At 41.2% G+C, this 16,354-nt stretch overlaps 1 protein-coding gene across 12 annotated transcripts in view; it reads left to right on the forward strand.

The window, feature by feature from the left end:
• Nucleotides 1-12,961, forward strand: part of ADD1 (adducin 1) — a 112,130-nt gene extending 99,169 nt beyond the window's left edge. For 11 of the 12 annotated variants that reach the window (XM_040335320.1, XM_040335321.1, XM_040335327.1 and 8 more), the window contains one exon: nucleotides 8,802-12,961. In XM_040335320.1, coding sequence (XP_040191254.1) covers nucleotides 8,802-9,208 — 407 coding nt within the window. In that variant the 3' untranslated portion in view covers nucleotides 9,209-12,961. The remainder of the gene's footprint in view (nucleotides 1-8,801) is intronic. The other variant, XM_040335333.1, reaches the window with a different exon arrangement.
• Nucleotides 12,962-16,354: the final 3,393 nt, after the last annotated feature.

Here is a 16,354-nt window from a genome sequence, read left to right on the forward strand (position 1 = left end):
GTGTTGACCAGAAGCTACCCCTGCTCTCTGCCAGAGCCCTTTGTGACCGATTTAGGCTACAAAGTACTAGGGATGCACCAATGCCATTTTTTTTTTTTTTACTATATTATATAAAATGTTATTACTTGCCGATACCAATTAACGATGCCTACCGCATCTGTTTTGTTTACACTTCAGCTGTTAGCAATGGTACAAAGCATTGAAAAGTTACTTACAAATGAAAGTGAAACGTTTCTATGTGAAACGTGTAAATATATGTTAAAGGTGTACAAATATTAACAAACAAAGCAGACAATTTTTTTTTTTTAATAGTTTAAAAAATAGAAGTGAACTAAAAAATACACAGGAAAATAATAAACGGAGGAGAATAAGGAATTAAGGCTGATTAGAATAACTTTAATAGGGTTAAAACAGGAACATTTAACCACTTGTCGACCAGCCGCCAGAGTTGTACTGCGGCAGGTTGGCTGGGCCAAGCGAATCACCGTAGCTGTACGTTGAGCTTGTTCACGGCTTATTGTGGGGGCGTGTGCAATTGGCTAGTGGGGGAGCCAGTCAGTGGATCCGATGGTCTCTTTCCCGCCGGCCGCCGTGATCATTCCCCGCAGAGACAGAACGGGGATCTGTTAAAGTAAACAAGGCAGATCTCCTATCTGACAGGGGATCACACCGAGATCTTGTCTTTCTGCTAGGCAGGAAGATTGATCTGTGTGTTATCCCAAGCAGCAAATCCCCCAAACGGTTAGAAAAAAAAAACACCCAGGGAACACAGTTAACTCGGTTTGCTTGCCCCTGATGTTAATCCCTTCCCTGCCAGTGTCATTAGTACAATGTCAGTGCATATATTTAGCACTGATCACTCTAATAATGTTATTGGTTCCCAAAAAAGTTTTAAAAAATGTCAGTTAGGTGTCTGATCTGTCCGGTGCAATGTCACAGTCCTGCTAAAAATTGCTGATCACCGCCATTACTAGTAAAAAAAAATATTTAAATGCCATAAATCTATCCCCTATTTTGTAGACACAATACCTTTTGCGCAAACCAATCAATATACGCTTTATTGGGATTTTTTTTACCAAAAATATGTAACGGAATACATATTGGCCTAAAGTGATGAAGAAGAAATTCTAGATTTTTTTTTTTTTTATTGGGTATGTTTTATAGCAGACAATAAATTAAAATTAGTTTATTTTTCTTTTTTTTCAAATTGTCAGTCTTTTTTTGTTTTATACAGCACAAAAAATAAAACCCCAGAGGTGATCAACTACCACCAAAAGAAAGATCCATTTGTGAGGGGAAAAAAGGCATACATTTTATTTGGGTACAGTGTCGCACAGCCGCGCAATTGTTGGCTAAAATATTGCAGTACCGTATCCAAAAAAAAATGGCCTGGTTAATAAGGGGGTTAAATCCTTCCTGTGCTTAAGTGGTTAATTTTCATGTCTTTTACTTGACATGTTGTTTTAAATGGACTTCATCTGCAGATCAAAGTTCATCCCTTTGATCTGTAGATGAGGAAATGGGTAAAAAGAAACATTGTTTCTTTTTGTAACTTTCTTTCTGTTTCAGTGGCTGAGCAATGTTGTTGATAAACCTTACCTAAAAGTATCGGTTTCAGGTATTGGAGCATTTGCACGCGTACCAATACTCGTGCAAATGCTTGGCGTCTGCACTGATACCAGTATTGGTGCAATCCTACATATAACCTTTAACGCCCAGTTTGAAGTCACATTTTTATATTCTGTAGATGCAGTAAGGCTGCCTTTAAAGTGTGTGGCAGACTGCTTTCTTTTCTTTTAATTAATGTGTTACTGCTACAGCCATTGATAACGTTTTCTGTGCTGATGCTGGAGATCTGAACGTCTGGTCTTACACAGTGTCGTTCTCTGTGCAATGCTCCAATCAACAATTTTTCTAGGGTGGGGGGGGGGGGGGGCAGCCAGAGTGCTATTGATTTGGAGCACTGCAAGGGATGCATATGATGAGTCCAGCTTGCTTCTGGTACAGGAGGTATTGATAAAGGCTGTAGCCCTGACACATATTGATATCTGCCACTTACTTTACTTTTAAAAGCTCTCTAAACCCAAAAACAAAATTGTAAATGTAAATATATATATATAGCAGCTTGTCAGACTATAGATTTAGTAGCTGCATCCAGAATTTTTCAGGCTCGGAACATTTTCAGCACATACAGTAAGAAGCTATTGATCTTGCAAAAAAATGCAATTCCTGTGACATGCATGCAATTAAGTTGATTTACCAAAACTAGGGTTGTCCTGATACCACTTTTTTAAGACCTAGTACAAGTACCGATACTTTTTTCAAGTACTCGCCGATACAGAATATCGATACCTTTAATTTAATCTCATGTGAAAGTGGCACATGTGTCAGTATTTTTAATTTTATTTTTTACAATGCTTTTTTTTTTTTTTTATCGGCCCTGTTGGTGAGATATTAGGGGTCTTAACAGACCTCTGATATCTCCTTCTTTTGAGACAGAGAAAGGGACTAGGGACACATATTCTCAGCAGCCTCCGCTGCACTGAAAATGAAAGGCGAGAAGATAGCGGCTTCTCTTCATTCATTAACTGAGACCTCGTAATCACAGGAGGTTACAATGTTTCAGTTATGTGATCACTGACTCGGTCCATTCAGAAAACGAAGGAGCCGGGTTTACCAGCTCCTACCTCCCCTCTCCATCCTGAAATACCGAGGCGGTCGGCAGCATGGAGGGGTAGAAGAGAGGGGGACAGATGCATGGAGGGGGACAGATACACAGAGGGGGACACGGAAGAGAGAGGGGGGCAGGTGCATGGAGAGAGACACGGAGCAGCATGGAGAAGGACGGATGGGGACTGGAGGAGGATAGGGGACAGTCAGCGGTGATCGTGTGTGGGAGAGAAGTACCAATCGCCGCTGAAAGCCGCGGCAGAGGGGGGTTTTAAAATAGAGAGGACCGGCTGTGGCTGTCAGACTGCCCAGGTATCGGGTGAAGTATCGGAGCATTTGCCCCGAGTACAAGTACTCGGCCAAATGCTCGGTATCGATACTAGTATCGGTATTGCCCTAAAAAAAAAAGAATGCTGTGCATGGTAGCCAATCAGTTTCTAACTTCAGCTTGTTCAATTAAGCTTTAAAATAAAAACTGGAAGCTGATTGGTTTCTATGCAGAGCTGCACCAGATTTTCAACTCTCCAGTTTTAGTAAATAAACCCCAATGTTCTTTCAACTAAAAAATACAGCCACCCCCAGGATTGGTATGCTGCATTATATTACACTTTTGTTGTGAGCTTAAATATTTAAGGCAGCCTGTTATAAGAAAGCTGGGTTCAATTGGGCTTTAAAAACCGATTCCATGTAATGACAAATAAGTCTGTCTTTGTTAAGAGAAAGATGTCACTTTTATACAGATCATGCTTCTGGAGAAGGGCAACGATCATCTAACCAAAGTAGTGTGTCTGTGGGAACTAGACTTGGGCCGGCTGTACACAGTGCAAATTTCTTTCCTGTAATCACGGGTTTCAGGAAAGATTTTCACACAATTCCCTTATCAACAGGCAGCGCTGTCGGAGGAAATCCACAATTTTCATCACCCAGTAGGGGCTGGTGGGGAGGGGGGGGGGAAGGAGTCCCAGCTGAGAGAAGACAGTGATTACCTCTAGCGGCTAAAGCAGCTGCTAGCGATAATCGTAAGAGAAAACCGGCAGGCTGGTTGTTACCCAAGTTGATCGATCAGCTTGGTACATTCAGCCTTCGAATCTTGGCCAGTTCCTGCTGAACCAAATGAGATTTGAACAGTGTATGGCTGGCCTTAGTGGACATGCCTAATCTGAAAATAAGGCTAGGGTGCTCTGGGCTGTCTGACCATTCCAGGACACTGAAGTTTCCTGTGTGTTTCTGATGGAGCTGCAACCATATGTACAAGTAACACTGAAACTCTGACAGAAGGCTCCAGACTCATCATGAATAAATTGTCAAAGGAGAATAAATTTACCTTTTGGACCTTGTGTGTGTTTTTTTTTTTTTTTTATACATGGCACGAATTGGGTGTACTAAGAAGTGTCAGCATTCAGTTTCAAACGCTTTCTAAAAATGCTGGCTTCAGAAGGATCAACACAATAACCAGTCTACAGACATTTTAGGAGAGATCGGCAATTGGACCCCATGTATTTCTCTTGCACAGGTTCCCTTCATAGTCACCCAGACCCTCAACTGGCTCATAACACCTACTGGTGGACTGAATGGTTTTACCTAGTTCTAGCCATTAGGTGTGTGGGTGGGGAAATTCATCTGGAGACCTTTTTGTGTAAGACTGGTAGGTACACAGAAGGAATTTTTCATTTTGCAGGACCTTATTTGCATCTATTTTTCAGGTAGTAGTTAAACTTGGTACAGTAAGACCAAACCGAGTATATATACCGTAAATGTTATTACCTGAGAATAGTGAGGGTCCGGTTTTTCATGTATCGCATGGTATGGATTTTAAGGGGGTGGGGGTTTCTCCCTAAATCCATACCAGACCCTTACCTGAGTACACAGCCCGGCAGGTCAAGAAAGGGGGGGTAGGTATGAGCGAGTGCCCCCCCCCCCCCCCGAACTGTACCGGGCCGCATGCCCTCAACATGGTCCCCCACCCCAAAGCACCTTGTCTCCAGATTGATGAGGACAAGGGCCTCTTCCCGACAACACTGCCCGTTGGTTGTCCTGGGTTTGTGGGTGGGGAGCTTATCGGAATCTGGAAGCCACCTTTAACCCAGCTGTGGCGCTAGTTGGCCTTCTGTACAGATTAAATCATATGTAGCATGTGTAAGGCCCTAAAGAGGGTGTTGGTCCCACTTTTTAGGAAAACAAGCGGTAAAGAACTTTTATCACAGTGAATGTGAGTTTCTTTACAATTAATGCAAGTTAAATAAATGGCTGTAAATGCAAAACAGTTCAGTGCATTAGGGCTCCTTTGCATCTCATGGTCTCTTACCGTTGCTTACAGCAGCCTATTTTTTTTTTTAATGGGTTGTGATCGCACATGACTTTTATTTTTAATACATGGCATGTGCATTGTGCCTTGCCAAGTAAAGTAACAACGAAAAATACCACTGCAATACACAGTATTGCATGTTTTTTCTGCATTGTGTTAAAATGTGTTTTAATGCATGCTAACGCAAAGCAAACTTTTTGAACACAAAGCTTTTGTGCAGCTTTTTGTACAACTTGTGTGAAGGATTTGTTCCATCTCTGTGTATCACATGAAGCGTGTCGCTTCACTGGGTATATGTACAAGTTTACAACCACTTTAATGTAAAACTTATTTTAGTACTTCTGTTGCGCATTTTGAAGATTAATTTTTCCACAATGCCTACTACTATATGGGTGAATGGGGTCTTAAATTAAAGTTCTTATCGCCTAATCTGAATGTGTAAATACTTTAATGTGCATAGTCTGGGTACATGTTCACTTTAAGATCACTTTACATAGTACAGACCTATAATATTCATATGCACAATCTTTAAATTGTAGTTGAACAGCATTGTTCCTATATCGGTTGTCAGAAAAAGCATTGGTTTTGAATGCCCAGCGTTTTGGCAGGTGCACCATTTTATCATTGCTTGGGAGGCTTATTGATTGTTTTACTCTTTTTAATATTAATTTTTAGAATGTACATTGTGGAAAGGCTGATTTGAAAGCGGAAATCATACTTACATTATTTTTAATTTGCTAACAAGTTTCTAATACATTAATAGTAATCCTAAAATACATCTTAATGGTTTCCTTTCTGTACTTGATGTTTAACTGCTTTTTAACAAAACTTTTGGAGGGAGGTCAGACTTTTTTTTTTATTGATTTATTTTTTTATGGAAAATATGTAAATAACTAATGAATGTATTACACACTTCTAGAGACCGCATTCATGTTGTACTGCCTCTGAAGTGTATGCATGGCCACCTGCTGGTATGCTAAATAATTCTGATCTGTATCAATTACAAACATGTATGTAAAAGTTTAAGAGCCGGTTCATACTGGGGCAACTCGTCAGGCGGCTGAGCTGACGAGTCGTGTCCCATTCTATGCAATAGAATCGCTCTAATAGGAGCGACGCAAGTCGCTCCGACTTAGAAAAAGATTCTTGTACGACTTCGGGGGCAGCTCGGGGCGATTTGCATTGACTTCTATACAGAAGTCATTTTGCTAATCGCCTCTGAAGTCGTCTTCAGGACGACTTGCAGAGTCGCCCCCGAAGTTGTGCCGCCGCAATGTGAACCGGCTCTAAATTTTTTTTTTTTTTTTTTTTAATCCTACTTGCCTAGTTGGATGCAGCATCTGTGTCATTATACCCCCCCCCCCCCCCCCCGCCTCTAGGCCAGCTCAAAGACCGCTGATCATGTGGTTCTCAGTGCTCCTTGTCAGTCACTGCTGTCTGCTCTGTCATTCCCACACTCACTGGGGTGCTTGGCTGTGGAGGGGACAGGAGCAGCTCGCTGGGCCAGGTGTCGGTCCAGGCTCCTGGGTGGATCCCGGCCATAAGATCGCAATCTTTCCCAAGCCTGGACCGGCTTTGTGATATCAGCCGTCAGCGGGCTTCATCAGCTGAAAACGTGTCGCAGGAGTGCAGAATTTACTGCACTCCTGTGATTCACAGGGGAAGTACAGCCAAAAGAGCTTAGGCTGTACTTCTCCTTTAAGAGTGGAAAGTATGTAAGTGAACTGTCTTATTCTGTTCAGTCTTGAAACTCGGATCCCCACTTCTGACAGCATTGCCAAGTCCCAGACCCGCAGTATCATTAAAGACAAGAACCTGCCCCCAGCCTGTAGGACAGTGAAGGATCAGTAGAAAACCAATGAGGAAATTTTTTTAAAAGGAGGTGTTTGGCAGGGGGTTGTGACACCCACCATATAGCAGCTCTACCAGAACAGTTTCATATACATCCCTGCGGTGAGCACTGAATATAGGATCCAGTGACCAGAGCAAAGCATAGATAAAAGGGCTATTTTTATTTTTTACTCGTACTGCAGTTTAGCTTGCTTATTAGAAGTGAAGACCACTGTTGTTGGTTTGGGTGCTGTACTATTGTCCTGCACCCAGCACTGTCATTCGCTTATCCTGAAAGTTTTTAAAGGACTGTACCACCTACATGTGCTTGGGTTACTAAGAGGAAATGTACAGTACAAAAAAGTGAAGGCTCCCCATATGCTGGGATTGCACCAACATAAAATTTAAATCATAGTGCATTTGGAAAAAAATATATAAATGTTATTAAACATAAAGAAACCTTAACCCATTAAAAGCATGCATAAATCCCCATAATGCATTCAAAAGACATCTACCCCATATATCAAGCATGAATAAAGCATCCACAGGAGGCAAAAAAACATGTATTGCTGTGAGACAGACCCAGGTCTGATGGCAAGGCAAGCAAATAGGGAAGGTTGCAGACAAAACAAAAGAACCTGCTGACAATACAATATAGCAAGGACTATGTGTAACAAAGAATACCAAAGCTTCAAGATGGTACTGCTGCAGAGAACGGAACAAAGGTAAGTGCTGATATCCTGAGAACAAGAATGAGAGATATTAGAGACAAATGGTGAAAGATAAGTGAACATGGCAGGGTAGATTTCCAGCAATGAAAGGAAAACGCTCACCAAGAGGTAGGTTCTAAAGCAGGATTTACTATTTTGAGAGCAATCAATGTTTTGAGAGCACGGTGGCCTTTCTTTTTCAAGGTCTGTCACTGTCTCTTGTCACCTTCAAAAAGAGGGCCACTGTATTCTCAAAACTTTGGGTGCAGTATAGTTTGAATCATTAAGAATTGCCTTTTAGACAAATGCTCTAAGAGTTCATCGGGAGCAGGGTGTTTTTTTCCCCCTGTCAGATTGTTCCCTCCTGTGGGTTTCTTTTTAGAGGGCACTTTTATCATGCATCATGTATGGGGTAGATGTTTCTTCTCTACGTCATTGGGATTTTTTGGGGTTTCTTTTTCTATAAATTTAAGAAGTGTATTTTTATTTTCACAATTTATTGGTTTGAATTTTGTGGTGGTCAGCCCCCAGTATATGGGGTTCTATTTTTCATTTTTTTGTACTGTACACTCATCCTAATGATACTCATTACAAGCACCCCATAGTCGGCCTTCTTTGCCTAAAACAGATGCCAAGACTTAAAGAACAGGTTAAAACAAACACCTAGCCCCTAACTGTAATTTAACCTAAAACCTACACACCCAGGTGCTTATTTGTGTCTCGATGACAGCGATCATCTCATTTTGGTATTGATCCTTGGGCCTGAAAGCCTCTCCAGAGTTGACTTTACCATAACTGTTACCTCATCATAGACTACAATAGGGCAATACTCCCAATACTAGAGAGATGACCTGTTGCTTTATTTACACTCCTAGGCGTCTTAAATTTTTCTTCTATTGTAAGCAATGCCAAATTTCCACACTTTAATGCACAGCTACAGCTATGCTGCAGTGCACTTCCATAGCAAAAAGTTCACCTTTGGTAGAGGTGAGCCATTTTGCTTTATAAGCCTTCAAAGATTAGTGGACTTGACACCTGAGACCAGTAATAGAACTCCACAGCCAATGTAAATGGAGTGCTGTAGTTCTTGAAGTTTGCTCAAAAAGTAAAACCTTTTACATACATATTTGTAAATGGTTTATATGGATCTTTCAGGAATTGGCTTTTTTACATTTGCTACCCATTACAGCAATTCTAAAAGGAGGTATACACAAGTGTGTAATGGTATTCAGAGGTTTCTCTTTGTTTGCAGACAACAATATCAATCATTTTTTCCCTTCCTACAGAGTCTAATCAAGAGCCAACCTACAGAGATGACAGTGATGCTGCAACCTTCAAGCAGACTCTTCCAGATCTTACCCCAGACGAGCCATCTGAATCTCTCTGCTTTCCAGCAGTGGACAAACCAAATGAAGGAGAAAATGCTTCTGCCGAGGAGGACCTTCCCAAAGTCCACACAGAAACTGCTCCTGAAGAACACAAAGAACCTGAACCTCAGAACGTTGACTCTTCTCCTGCTGCCGCACCAGCTGCAGAGGAAGCGGAGGCGGCTCAACCAGAGGCTGCACAGGCTGAAAACGCACAAGTCGACGCTGGTAGCGACGAATCTCCCGGCAAATCCCCTTCCAAAAAGAAGAAGAAATTTCGCACTCCTTCTTTCCTGAAGAAGAGCAAGAAGAAGAGTGAGTCGTAGAGAGCTGCAGGAACACTGTCATATTTCTAAAGAGTTCCATTAACCACTAGAATGTACCCGATCTTATTGTTTGTCTCCATTATATAAAGGAATGCCAGAAAATTCCATAACCGATCCTGCTAGTCATAGTTTGATTGTGAAAGGTTAAACCAGGAAAGTCACTTCCATGTAAGGTGCTAACCTGTGTGTTCAGCAGCTAATGACACAAACTCTTCACTTCACATGGCTTTTCAGTTGTGATTGTACAGCTCAGCTGAATAGCTAAATGCACTCCAAATAGCTTGTGATTGACACTTTCTGTTAACACTCGAGCATGTCTTATGTAAATAGATGGCTCTTGCTTTGCTCTGCAGGGGAAAAAGGCATGTACACATCAGAGCTCAGCACCTTCCTATATGTTGATAAAAAAATAATTAACCTTGTGACCCAACAGGCTTGCCGCCATCCCTTGCTGTGCGTACTCCGAGCTGCTTTACACTCAGTCCTTTACCTAACCAGTGCTTTCATGGGGTACACTTGGTTCTAGCTGAATAATCTAAGCAAGTAATTGGCTGTTTGCTGGCGTCATTTGTGCTTCTTCTCACTAGGAACTGCTGCTGCCTTAATGACATGGAATGATCACCCATACCACTTCACTCTATAACAGTGTAGCGGTCACATTCTTTTTACGTTCACAAGAATGAATGAATAGGAACTTTGATAAATTGTAAAATTCATTTTAAACATACCATCACATGTATGCTTTATAACTGGATTCCCCCTACCTTTCTTGGTGTGTCTGCTATCTTCAGAATTCCAGGCAGTTCTGTTGTGAGTTTTTGTTGGATCCACAGCAGAACTGTCACCCTAAAAGTCTACTGGAAAGTGAATGATTTGCTTGAAAAGGTGTATTCCTAGCAGCTGTGGGTAGTGCCACTGTCTGCTTGTACATTTTACCTGCCTCTCTTCCTAGCTGTTTGTCCTTCTGCAGGGTAAACTTATAAGTGCGAAGGTACAAAATGGATCTTATGATGCTCACCTTGCAGCTTTAACCAAATTGCGTACTAATACCATGCTTTGGAAATATAACAACTACTATAAGAAGACCACTGCAGGCTATTGCTTAATAACCAAAAGCTCTATGCACATCTCAAACACGTTCAAACATTTCAGTTGAATTGGTTAAAATTTCCGCTGCATCCAATATTGAGTAATACATTACCTGTTTAAAGTAGAGGATGCCATTATGTGGGCTAAACATCCAGTGAGGAGAATTCTGCAAGGGGCACGGCCTGGTTGGTAATTAATTGGCTTGGCTAGTGAAGGTGAAACTTAAAGGGTCAGTCAAGCTTTTAGGAAACGTCTGGCTTATCGCAGCTCTTCCTGATTAGTGGTGCGATTTGCTCTTTGGAGTTTTGTTTGGCTCTTCCACAGACATACTCCAAGTGGTAGAAGGCTTTGAGGTTCTGCTCAGCAGTTGCTACCTTTCTTCCACCAAGATCTGAAATATCGGTCTACTGTTAGGAGAAGATTAACGAAAACCATGAAAAAAATAATATTGTATTACTAAGCTGAATTATGGTAGCCATTGATCCAGCCTACAACCACACTACCAAGGCCAACCCTTGTCAAGCTCTGAACTAATGTACCTAATATCCATTCAGCCCACAGCATGACTCTCTACAAACGGTAGGTACAATTTAATATATTTCTGCTTGGGTTTTCTAACCGCTTTAAATAAAATTCACAGAGTCGGTGTATATCTTCACATTTTAGTTATAAATACCTGGAATGCTGTATGTGTTCATAGTGATGACACTTTTTTTAAAAGTTTATTCAAGGTTATTATCGTTTAAATGATCACTTACCAGGAACAATATACCCGATTGTATCTGCAAGTTGATGTCTTCCATGCCAAAATGATGAAAATACATTTTCTTTTATTAAGCTCAGCCTAGGAAGAAGGTCTTGTTAACTCCCAGAGGTAACCCAGAGAATTCTGGTCAGCTGTAGCATTTTACCTGAATTTTTTTTTTTTAAGAGGAAATTAACTGTGAATGAGAAGTATTACAGGGATCAATTTTCTTTTACATCTCAAGTACATTCTTTATATTGCACTCAGTTTCTTTGGAAATGCACTGTGCACCCCAACACACAAGTTGTGTTCAATATTTTTGTCCATTTTTTTTTTTTTTTTCTTAAGCCAATTCTGGCAAATTGAAACGCTGTTACAGTTAAAAGCGGTGAATTCTACAAACTATTCTCAATCACAAATGTATTTGGGGGGAAGGAAAGGAGAATTCCATGAACTTCCATGCCAAGATTTGGACTTGACCATGTTAGTGAGGTGTTGGGTCCAACAAATTGGATTTACAGGTTTCATCTACAGCTCCACCTGCTGCTGATTTCTTGTACTGCAGGCCATTGGCAGTCAGCAATTAACTGTGAATGCTATTTTTCCTGGTCAGATGACCTTTATACAGAGGTCTAAGTTGGTTGTGTCATGGAAATCCCCTTGAAATACATATTTCTCAATAAAATACAACACTAGGTTTTAACTGGACATCACAAATAAATGGCATTGTTTTGTGCCTGCCATATGAAGGATGCAGCTCTTTATAGAATGTCACTGCCTCAATCACTTAAACTTCAGACTATTTTGAAATAAATTACTTCATTTTTATATTTATATATGATTTGACCTACTTTATTATTATGAGGAGGTGATGTTATAAAGGGTTGTTTTTTGCATTTACATCCTGCAACTGTATTACTCATGCATGTAGGTAATGCTTTTATAATGTATAAACTGATGTACTCGTGACTTACGCCCCACAAGTCTTACGCTAGTCCTTATTCTTCATACATTGCCCCTGTCTTGGTATACAGTAAAGGAAGCTATTTTGATTGTATAAAACATAGTTTAGGCCAAGTGTGCACAAATCCTATACAACACTATTTCCCCTTTTTGGAGGGGCGTGTGCCTGTTTGTCTGTTCCTTAAAACTGCCTCTTAACTGCTAAAGTCCACATTAAAGAGCCTATTCACCGACCACTTGTGTTTCGGTTATTGGATGGGCTCCTCCATTGATTATGCAGTTCTTGCCAGAGACTCTCACCTCCTATTTTTTTTTTTTTTTATCCTGCAGAAATATTTGAGGCCATTACATAGAAAATACAAAATTGCCCTTGGTGTGCAGATCCCTCATTCTGGTTGGGCCAAGCAGGTGGAGCTAGGACTGACCAGAATGTCCTGATATAGGAAGTAGCCACCATCCACCTACAGGATTACATGCCAGTTCTGTGTGGACAGGCCTTATAATAAAAACAATTCAGCTCTGTCAGTATACTAAAATAAATAATAATCATTTGCTATGACATGAAATGCCTCATACCACTATGATGTCATTTGTTTCTAATGACCTGATGGGCTGCTATACTGTAGAGCAAAAAGGCTTCCTTCATTGTGTACCTAAGGCAGAGGTAACAACCTGATGGGACATCCTACTATCCACTAAAGCCTCTGGCTTGTGTTACTCTGCATTGAAATTTTGCCGGCTTCATATGATTCTTGTGTGAAAGCTTTTGTTTTATATTGGTTGATGCATATCCTTCATCTCCTTATTTTCCCGATGATTTTAATTCCAGGTCTTTGTATCGCAGTTTAGTATAGTAATGTACTGATTACATTTCAAAAGGGTCATGTATTATTTTTTTCCCCCTCTTCTTTCCTCGTACTGTTATTTTACTCACAATAAAATTGTTTAAACTCTAAGGTGTCTTGTAGATTTCATTACCATCCCACCGTAATACAATTTTACATTACAAGTCACTTTTTCCTTCGTCATGCTGTCATAACGTCCCACCAAAGTGAGCCCAAAAGTGTTAGATATATCAATGGAGATTTAGCTTGGCTCTTCTGGTTATACATTTAATAAGTGCCAAAAACATCTGTTGACTCTCAAGGAATTTAGTCCGCAGATAACTTCCTGTACGGTTTGCTGCATTCTTATGTTACATTGTTCTGAGGACTATGGAATCCTACCCATCTATAGTATGGGGTATGGGGGGGGGGTCAGTAGACCTGTCCTGTTTTCTGATGCTGTACATTAAGTGAGTTGTCACTTTAGGACAGGAAGTGTGTTACTGGGAGGATTACCAGATAAAAATAAGGGAGGGGGGGGGATACCCAAACATGAAAACTAATAAAGCTGCCACATTGGACGACTGGTACACTACAATATATTTAAAGCAGGAACCTAACTAGTCCTAAAAATGTTCCCTCCCACCTGCTGACACTCGTTCTAACTCAGGAGTGCCCAACCAGTGGCCCGGGGAGCACTCTGATGTTGCCAGCGACCTCCTGCTTTGGGATGATAGGTTGGCAAGCCCAGATTGCGGGTTGCCGACCCACCACCCCAGAGCTTTAGTCTTGTGAATAGAGCCGGCGGTAGAGGAAGCAAGCGGCTGTAGAGCAGAGCCACATAAGCCGATGCCTCCTTTCATAGGCAGAGTGATACCAAATGCACTCCACCTGGGACAGCAACAGCAGGCGATTCCGCAATGGAAGACTGTTATTAAAGGTAAGTTTATTACGAAAATCACAGTGTGTATATTTGGGCATATCTGTCCTGCAGTTGTTACTGGGCTGCTTTCAAACGGATCTGCAGGGTTAGCTGCACTGTGCCATAGACTTCTGTTATTTATCTCCGCGTTTTCAGAAAGTGTGCCACACCTGCAGCATATAATGGAAGTCTATGGCAAAGTGCAGCTAACCCGCAGGAAAGCTAAAGATGCGCTGCACCTGCGATGTGGGTAAACCGCAGTACATCAGTGTGAAAGCAGCCTTCGGCCCCATTCACATGATCGTTCCGACTCAATCGGACCTTTTATTCACCTCCTATGGAGTGGAAGATGTAAACAGACTTGTGTCCATTTATACCCGCCTACCTCCAATCCAATCTGCTAAAAAGAAAAACAGAAGGGGGTCTGTCCTCTTCCGTCTGGGTGGATCAGAGGGCCCATAGAGTAGAGTGGGTTGTGTTTGTGTCTGTTCTAAATATGCAGGGTGGACATGGACTTGTCATCTGCCCATTCCGCTCATTGTGGCCAACAGTCAGTTGCCAAGTCGCTTAAGTGGCCCTTGCACTTCAAAAGGTTGGGCACCCCTGTTCTAACTAAATCTGTTTAGGAAAGCATCCCAATTTCATAAAAAGATCGTCTACCCCGGGTCATTGTTGCTTTTGCTGTATCTGTTAACAGCGCATTCAATTCCTCTCGCAAGTTGGTTAGTTCCTTCTCTCTCTGGAGTGTCTGCGATTTCTGATGCAGAGTCTCTAACCTCTTAATATCTCTGAGCAAAGATTTTAATTGTGCCTCCTGTTGTCGTTTTCTACGTGCACCTGCTGATAGAAATATACCTCTTGTATAGCATTTATGTGTTTCCCATATACAGAAAGGTGACACTTCTCCTGATTTGTTTGTTAGGAAAAACAATTCTAATTCCTGTGCTAGCTGTGTCTCTGGTGTGCTTCTGGTTCTTTCAGAAGGGTTTTGTTGATCTTCCACTGCCATTCTCGGGTAGCAGGTCCCCCCCCCCCCCAATTCTATAACGCAATTAGGTGGTGCGTGATCTGATATTGTTTCTTGGCTTTTGTACAATGAGAGGCAAACTAAATTGTTTAGGTGAGATGCGCTCCACCTTTTTATTTTGTTTTCATGTTTTTTTTTTTTTTGTTTTTTTTAATGGGACAAACTCTGCAAAATTGTATCTTTTGATCAGAGCACAAGGTTTCAAATGCTGGGACACTTGAGTCTAGGGGTCCATTCAACCCCTTAAAGTGGATGTAAACCCACTCTCATCCTTCTCCAAACTACTGCCATAGTGCTGATCTATAAGGATATAGTTGCCTCCTGCATGTATCTTTACCTGTCAAATGTTTCCCCTCTGTCTGTTATAAGAACCGAAAAACTGCAGATTCTGTGGGTGGATCTGTTGTCTGGAGCTCGGTGGGTGGAGTTGTGATGTTAGTAGACTTCCCGCCCTCCTCTACACTCCCCTTGTCAACATGCATTTTTTCCTATGTATTCCTTACACTAAATTCTGCTATGATCACTAACATCCAGTCAAAATCCCGAAAAGTAACCACATGAACCCCCACAAGTTGAAAAGGAGTGGGGGTGGGACTTAAAAAAAATAATGCCTGTCTCCAGGCTAGTGCATGAGATATGTAAATAACCTGTCACTCACAGCAAGGGGGTGGAACGGACTAAGGTTTTTCTCTGTAAGGCTGTTTTATTTCACTGAACAATAAAAGAGGATTGCTGAGAGCTGGATTAACTCTGTGGCAAGACTGGGCACAGATGATAGGAAATCGTATACTGTACTTTCTGACATCAAAAAAATAAAAATACAATTTTTGGGTTTACATCCACTTTAAGGCATCCCCCCTTCCTTGATGGCCTGTGGTAAATGTAGCAGGTTTCAGACTTTCCTAGAATGGCAGGTAGAGATTATGTCATTGGGTGTTTTTCCTGTCCCTAGGTGCAAACCCTTTCAATTGTAAATGTCTGAAATCAAGGTCTTGAAGTTGGCACTCTGGTATCGTCTATCTGTTCTACTACAGCCAACAAAAATTCAAAGGAAAGGAAGACAATCAGTAGTCGGGTAGTTTTTGGATAGTGACCACTATTAAAAAAATATATAAAAAAAATCAAGTAAAGGACATATGATGTTTTATAAAGCCACATACACAAATGTTAACTATAATGGTAAGAAAGCATTTTGGTAGGTTTTGCGTTATCCATGTTATAAAATGGGAAAAGCACAAAATGCTTAAGTTGAAAAGCTTTCATATATTTTTTTTTGTTATTTGTACAGAACACAGGCAACTTAATCATACACCATATGTTATAGGCTTGTACCTTCAGGTGATTGGGCACTGGCAAGCTTTTGAGGACACTCCCTCCTGGGGAACCTCCCTCTTTGTAACCTTACCCTACTCACCGAATCCTTAGTTTTGTGCTAGTGTGTAGGTGAGGGACCTCTTCTTCTTCCTAGAGAAAAATCAGCTTCACTAATTGTTTTATTTTCCGGTTATTCAATCAACCTACAATGTCTTCTTATGCCTTATGCCTTCTTATGCCACAGAAGCAATGTATGCAGTGG

This window comes from Rana temporaria, chromosome 1 (genome assembly GCF_905171775.1).
Source record: "Rana temporaria chromosome 1, aRanTem1.1, whole genome shotgun sequence".
NCBI lineage: Eukaryota > Metazoa > Chordata > Amphibia > Anura > Ranidae > Rana > Rana temporaria.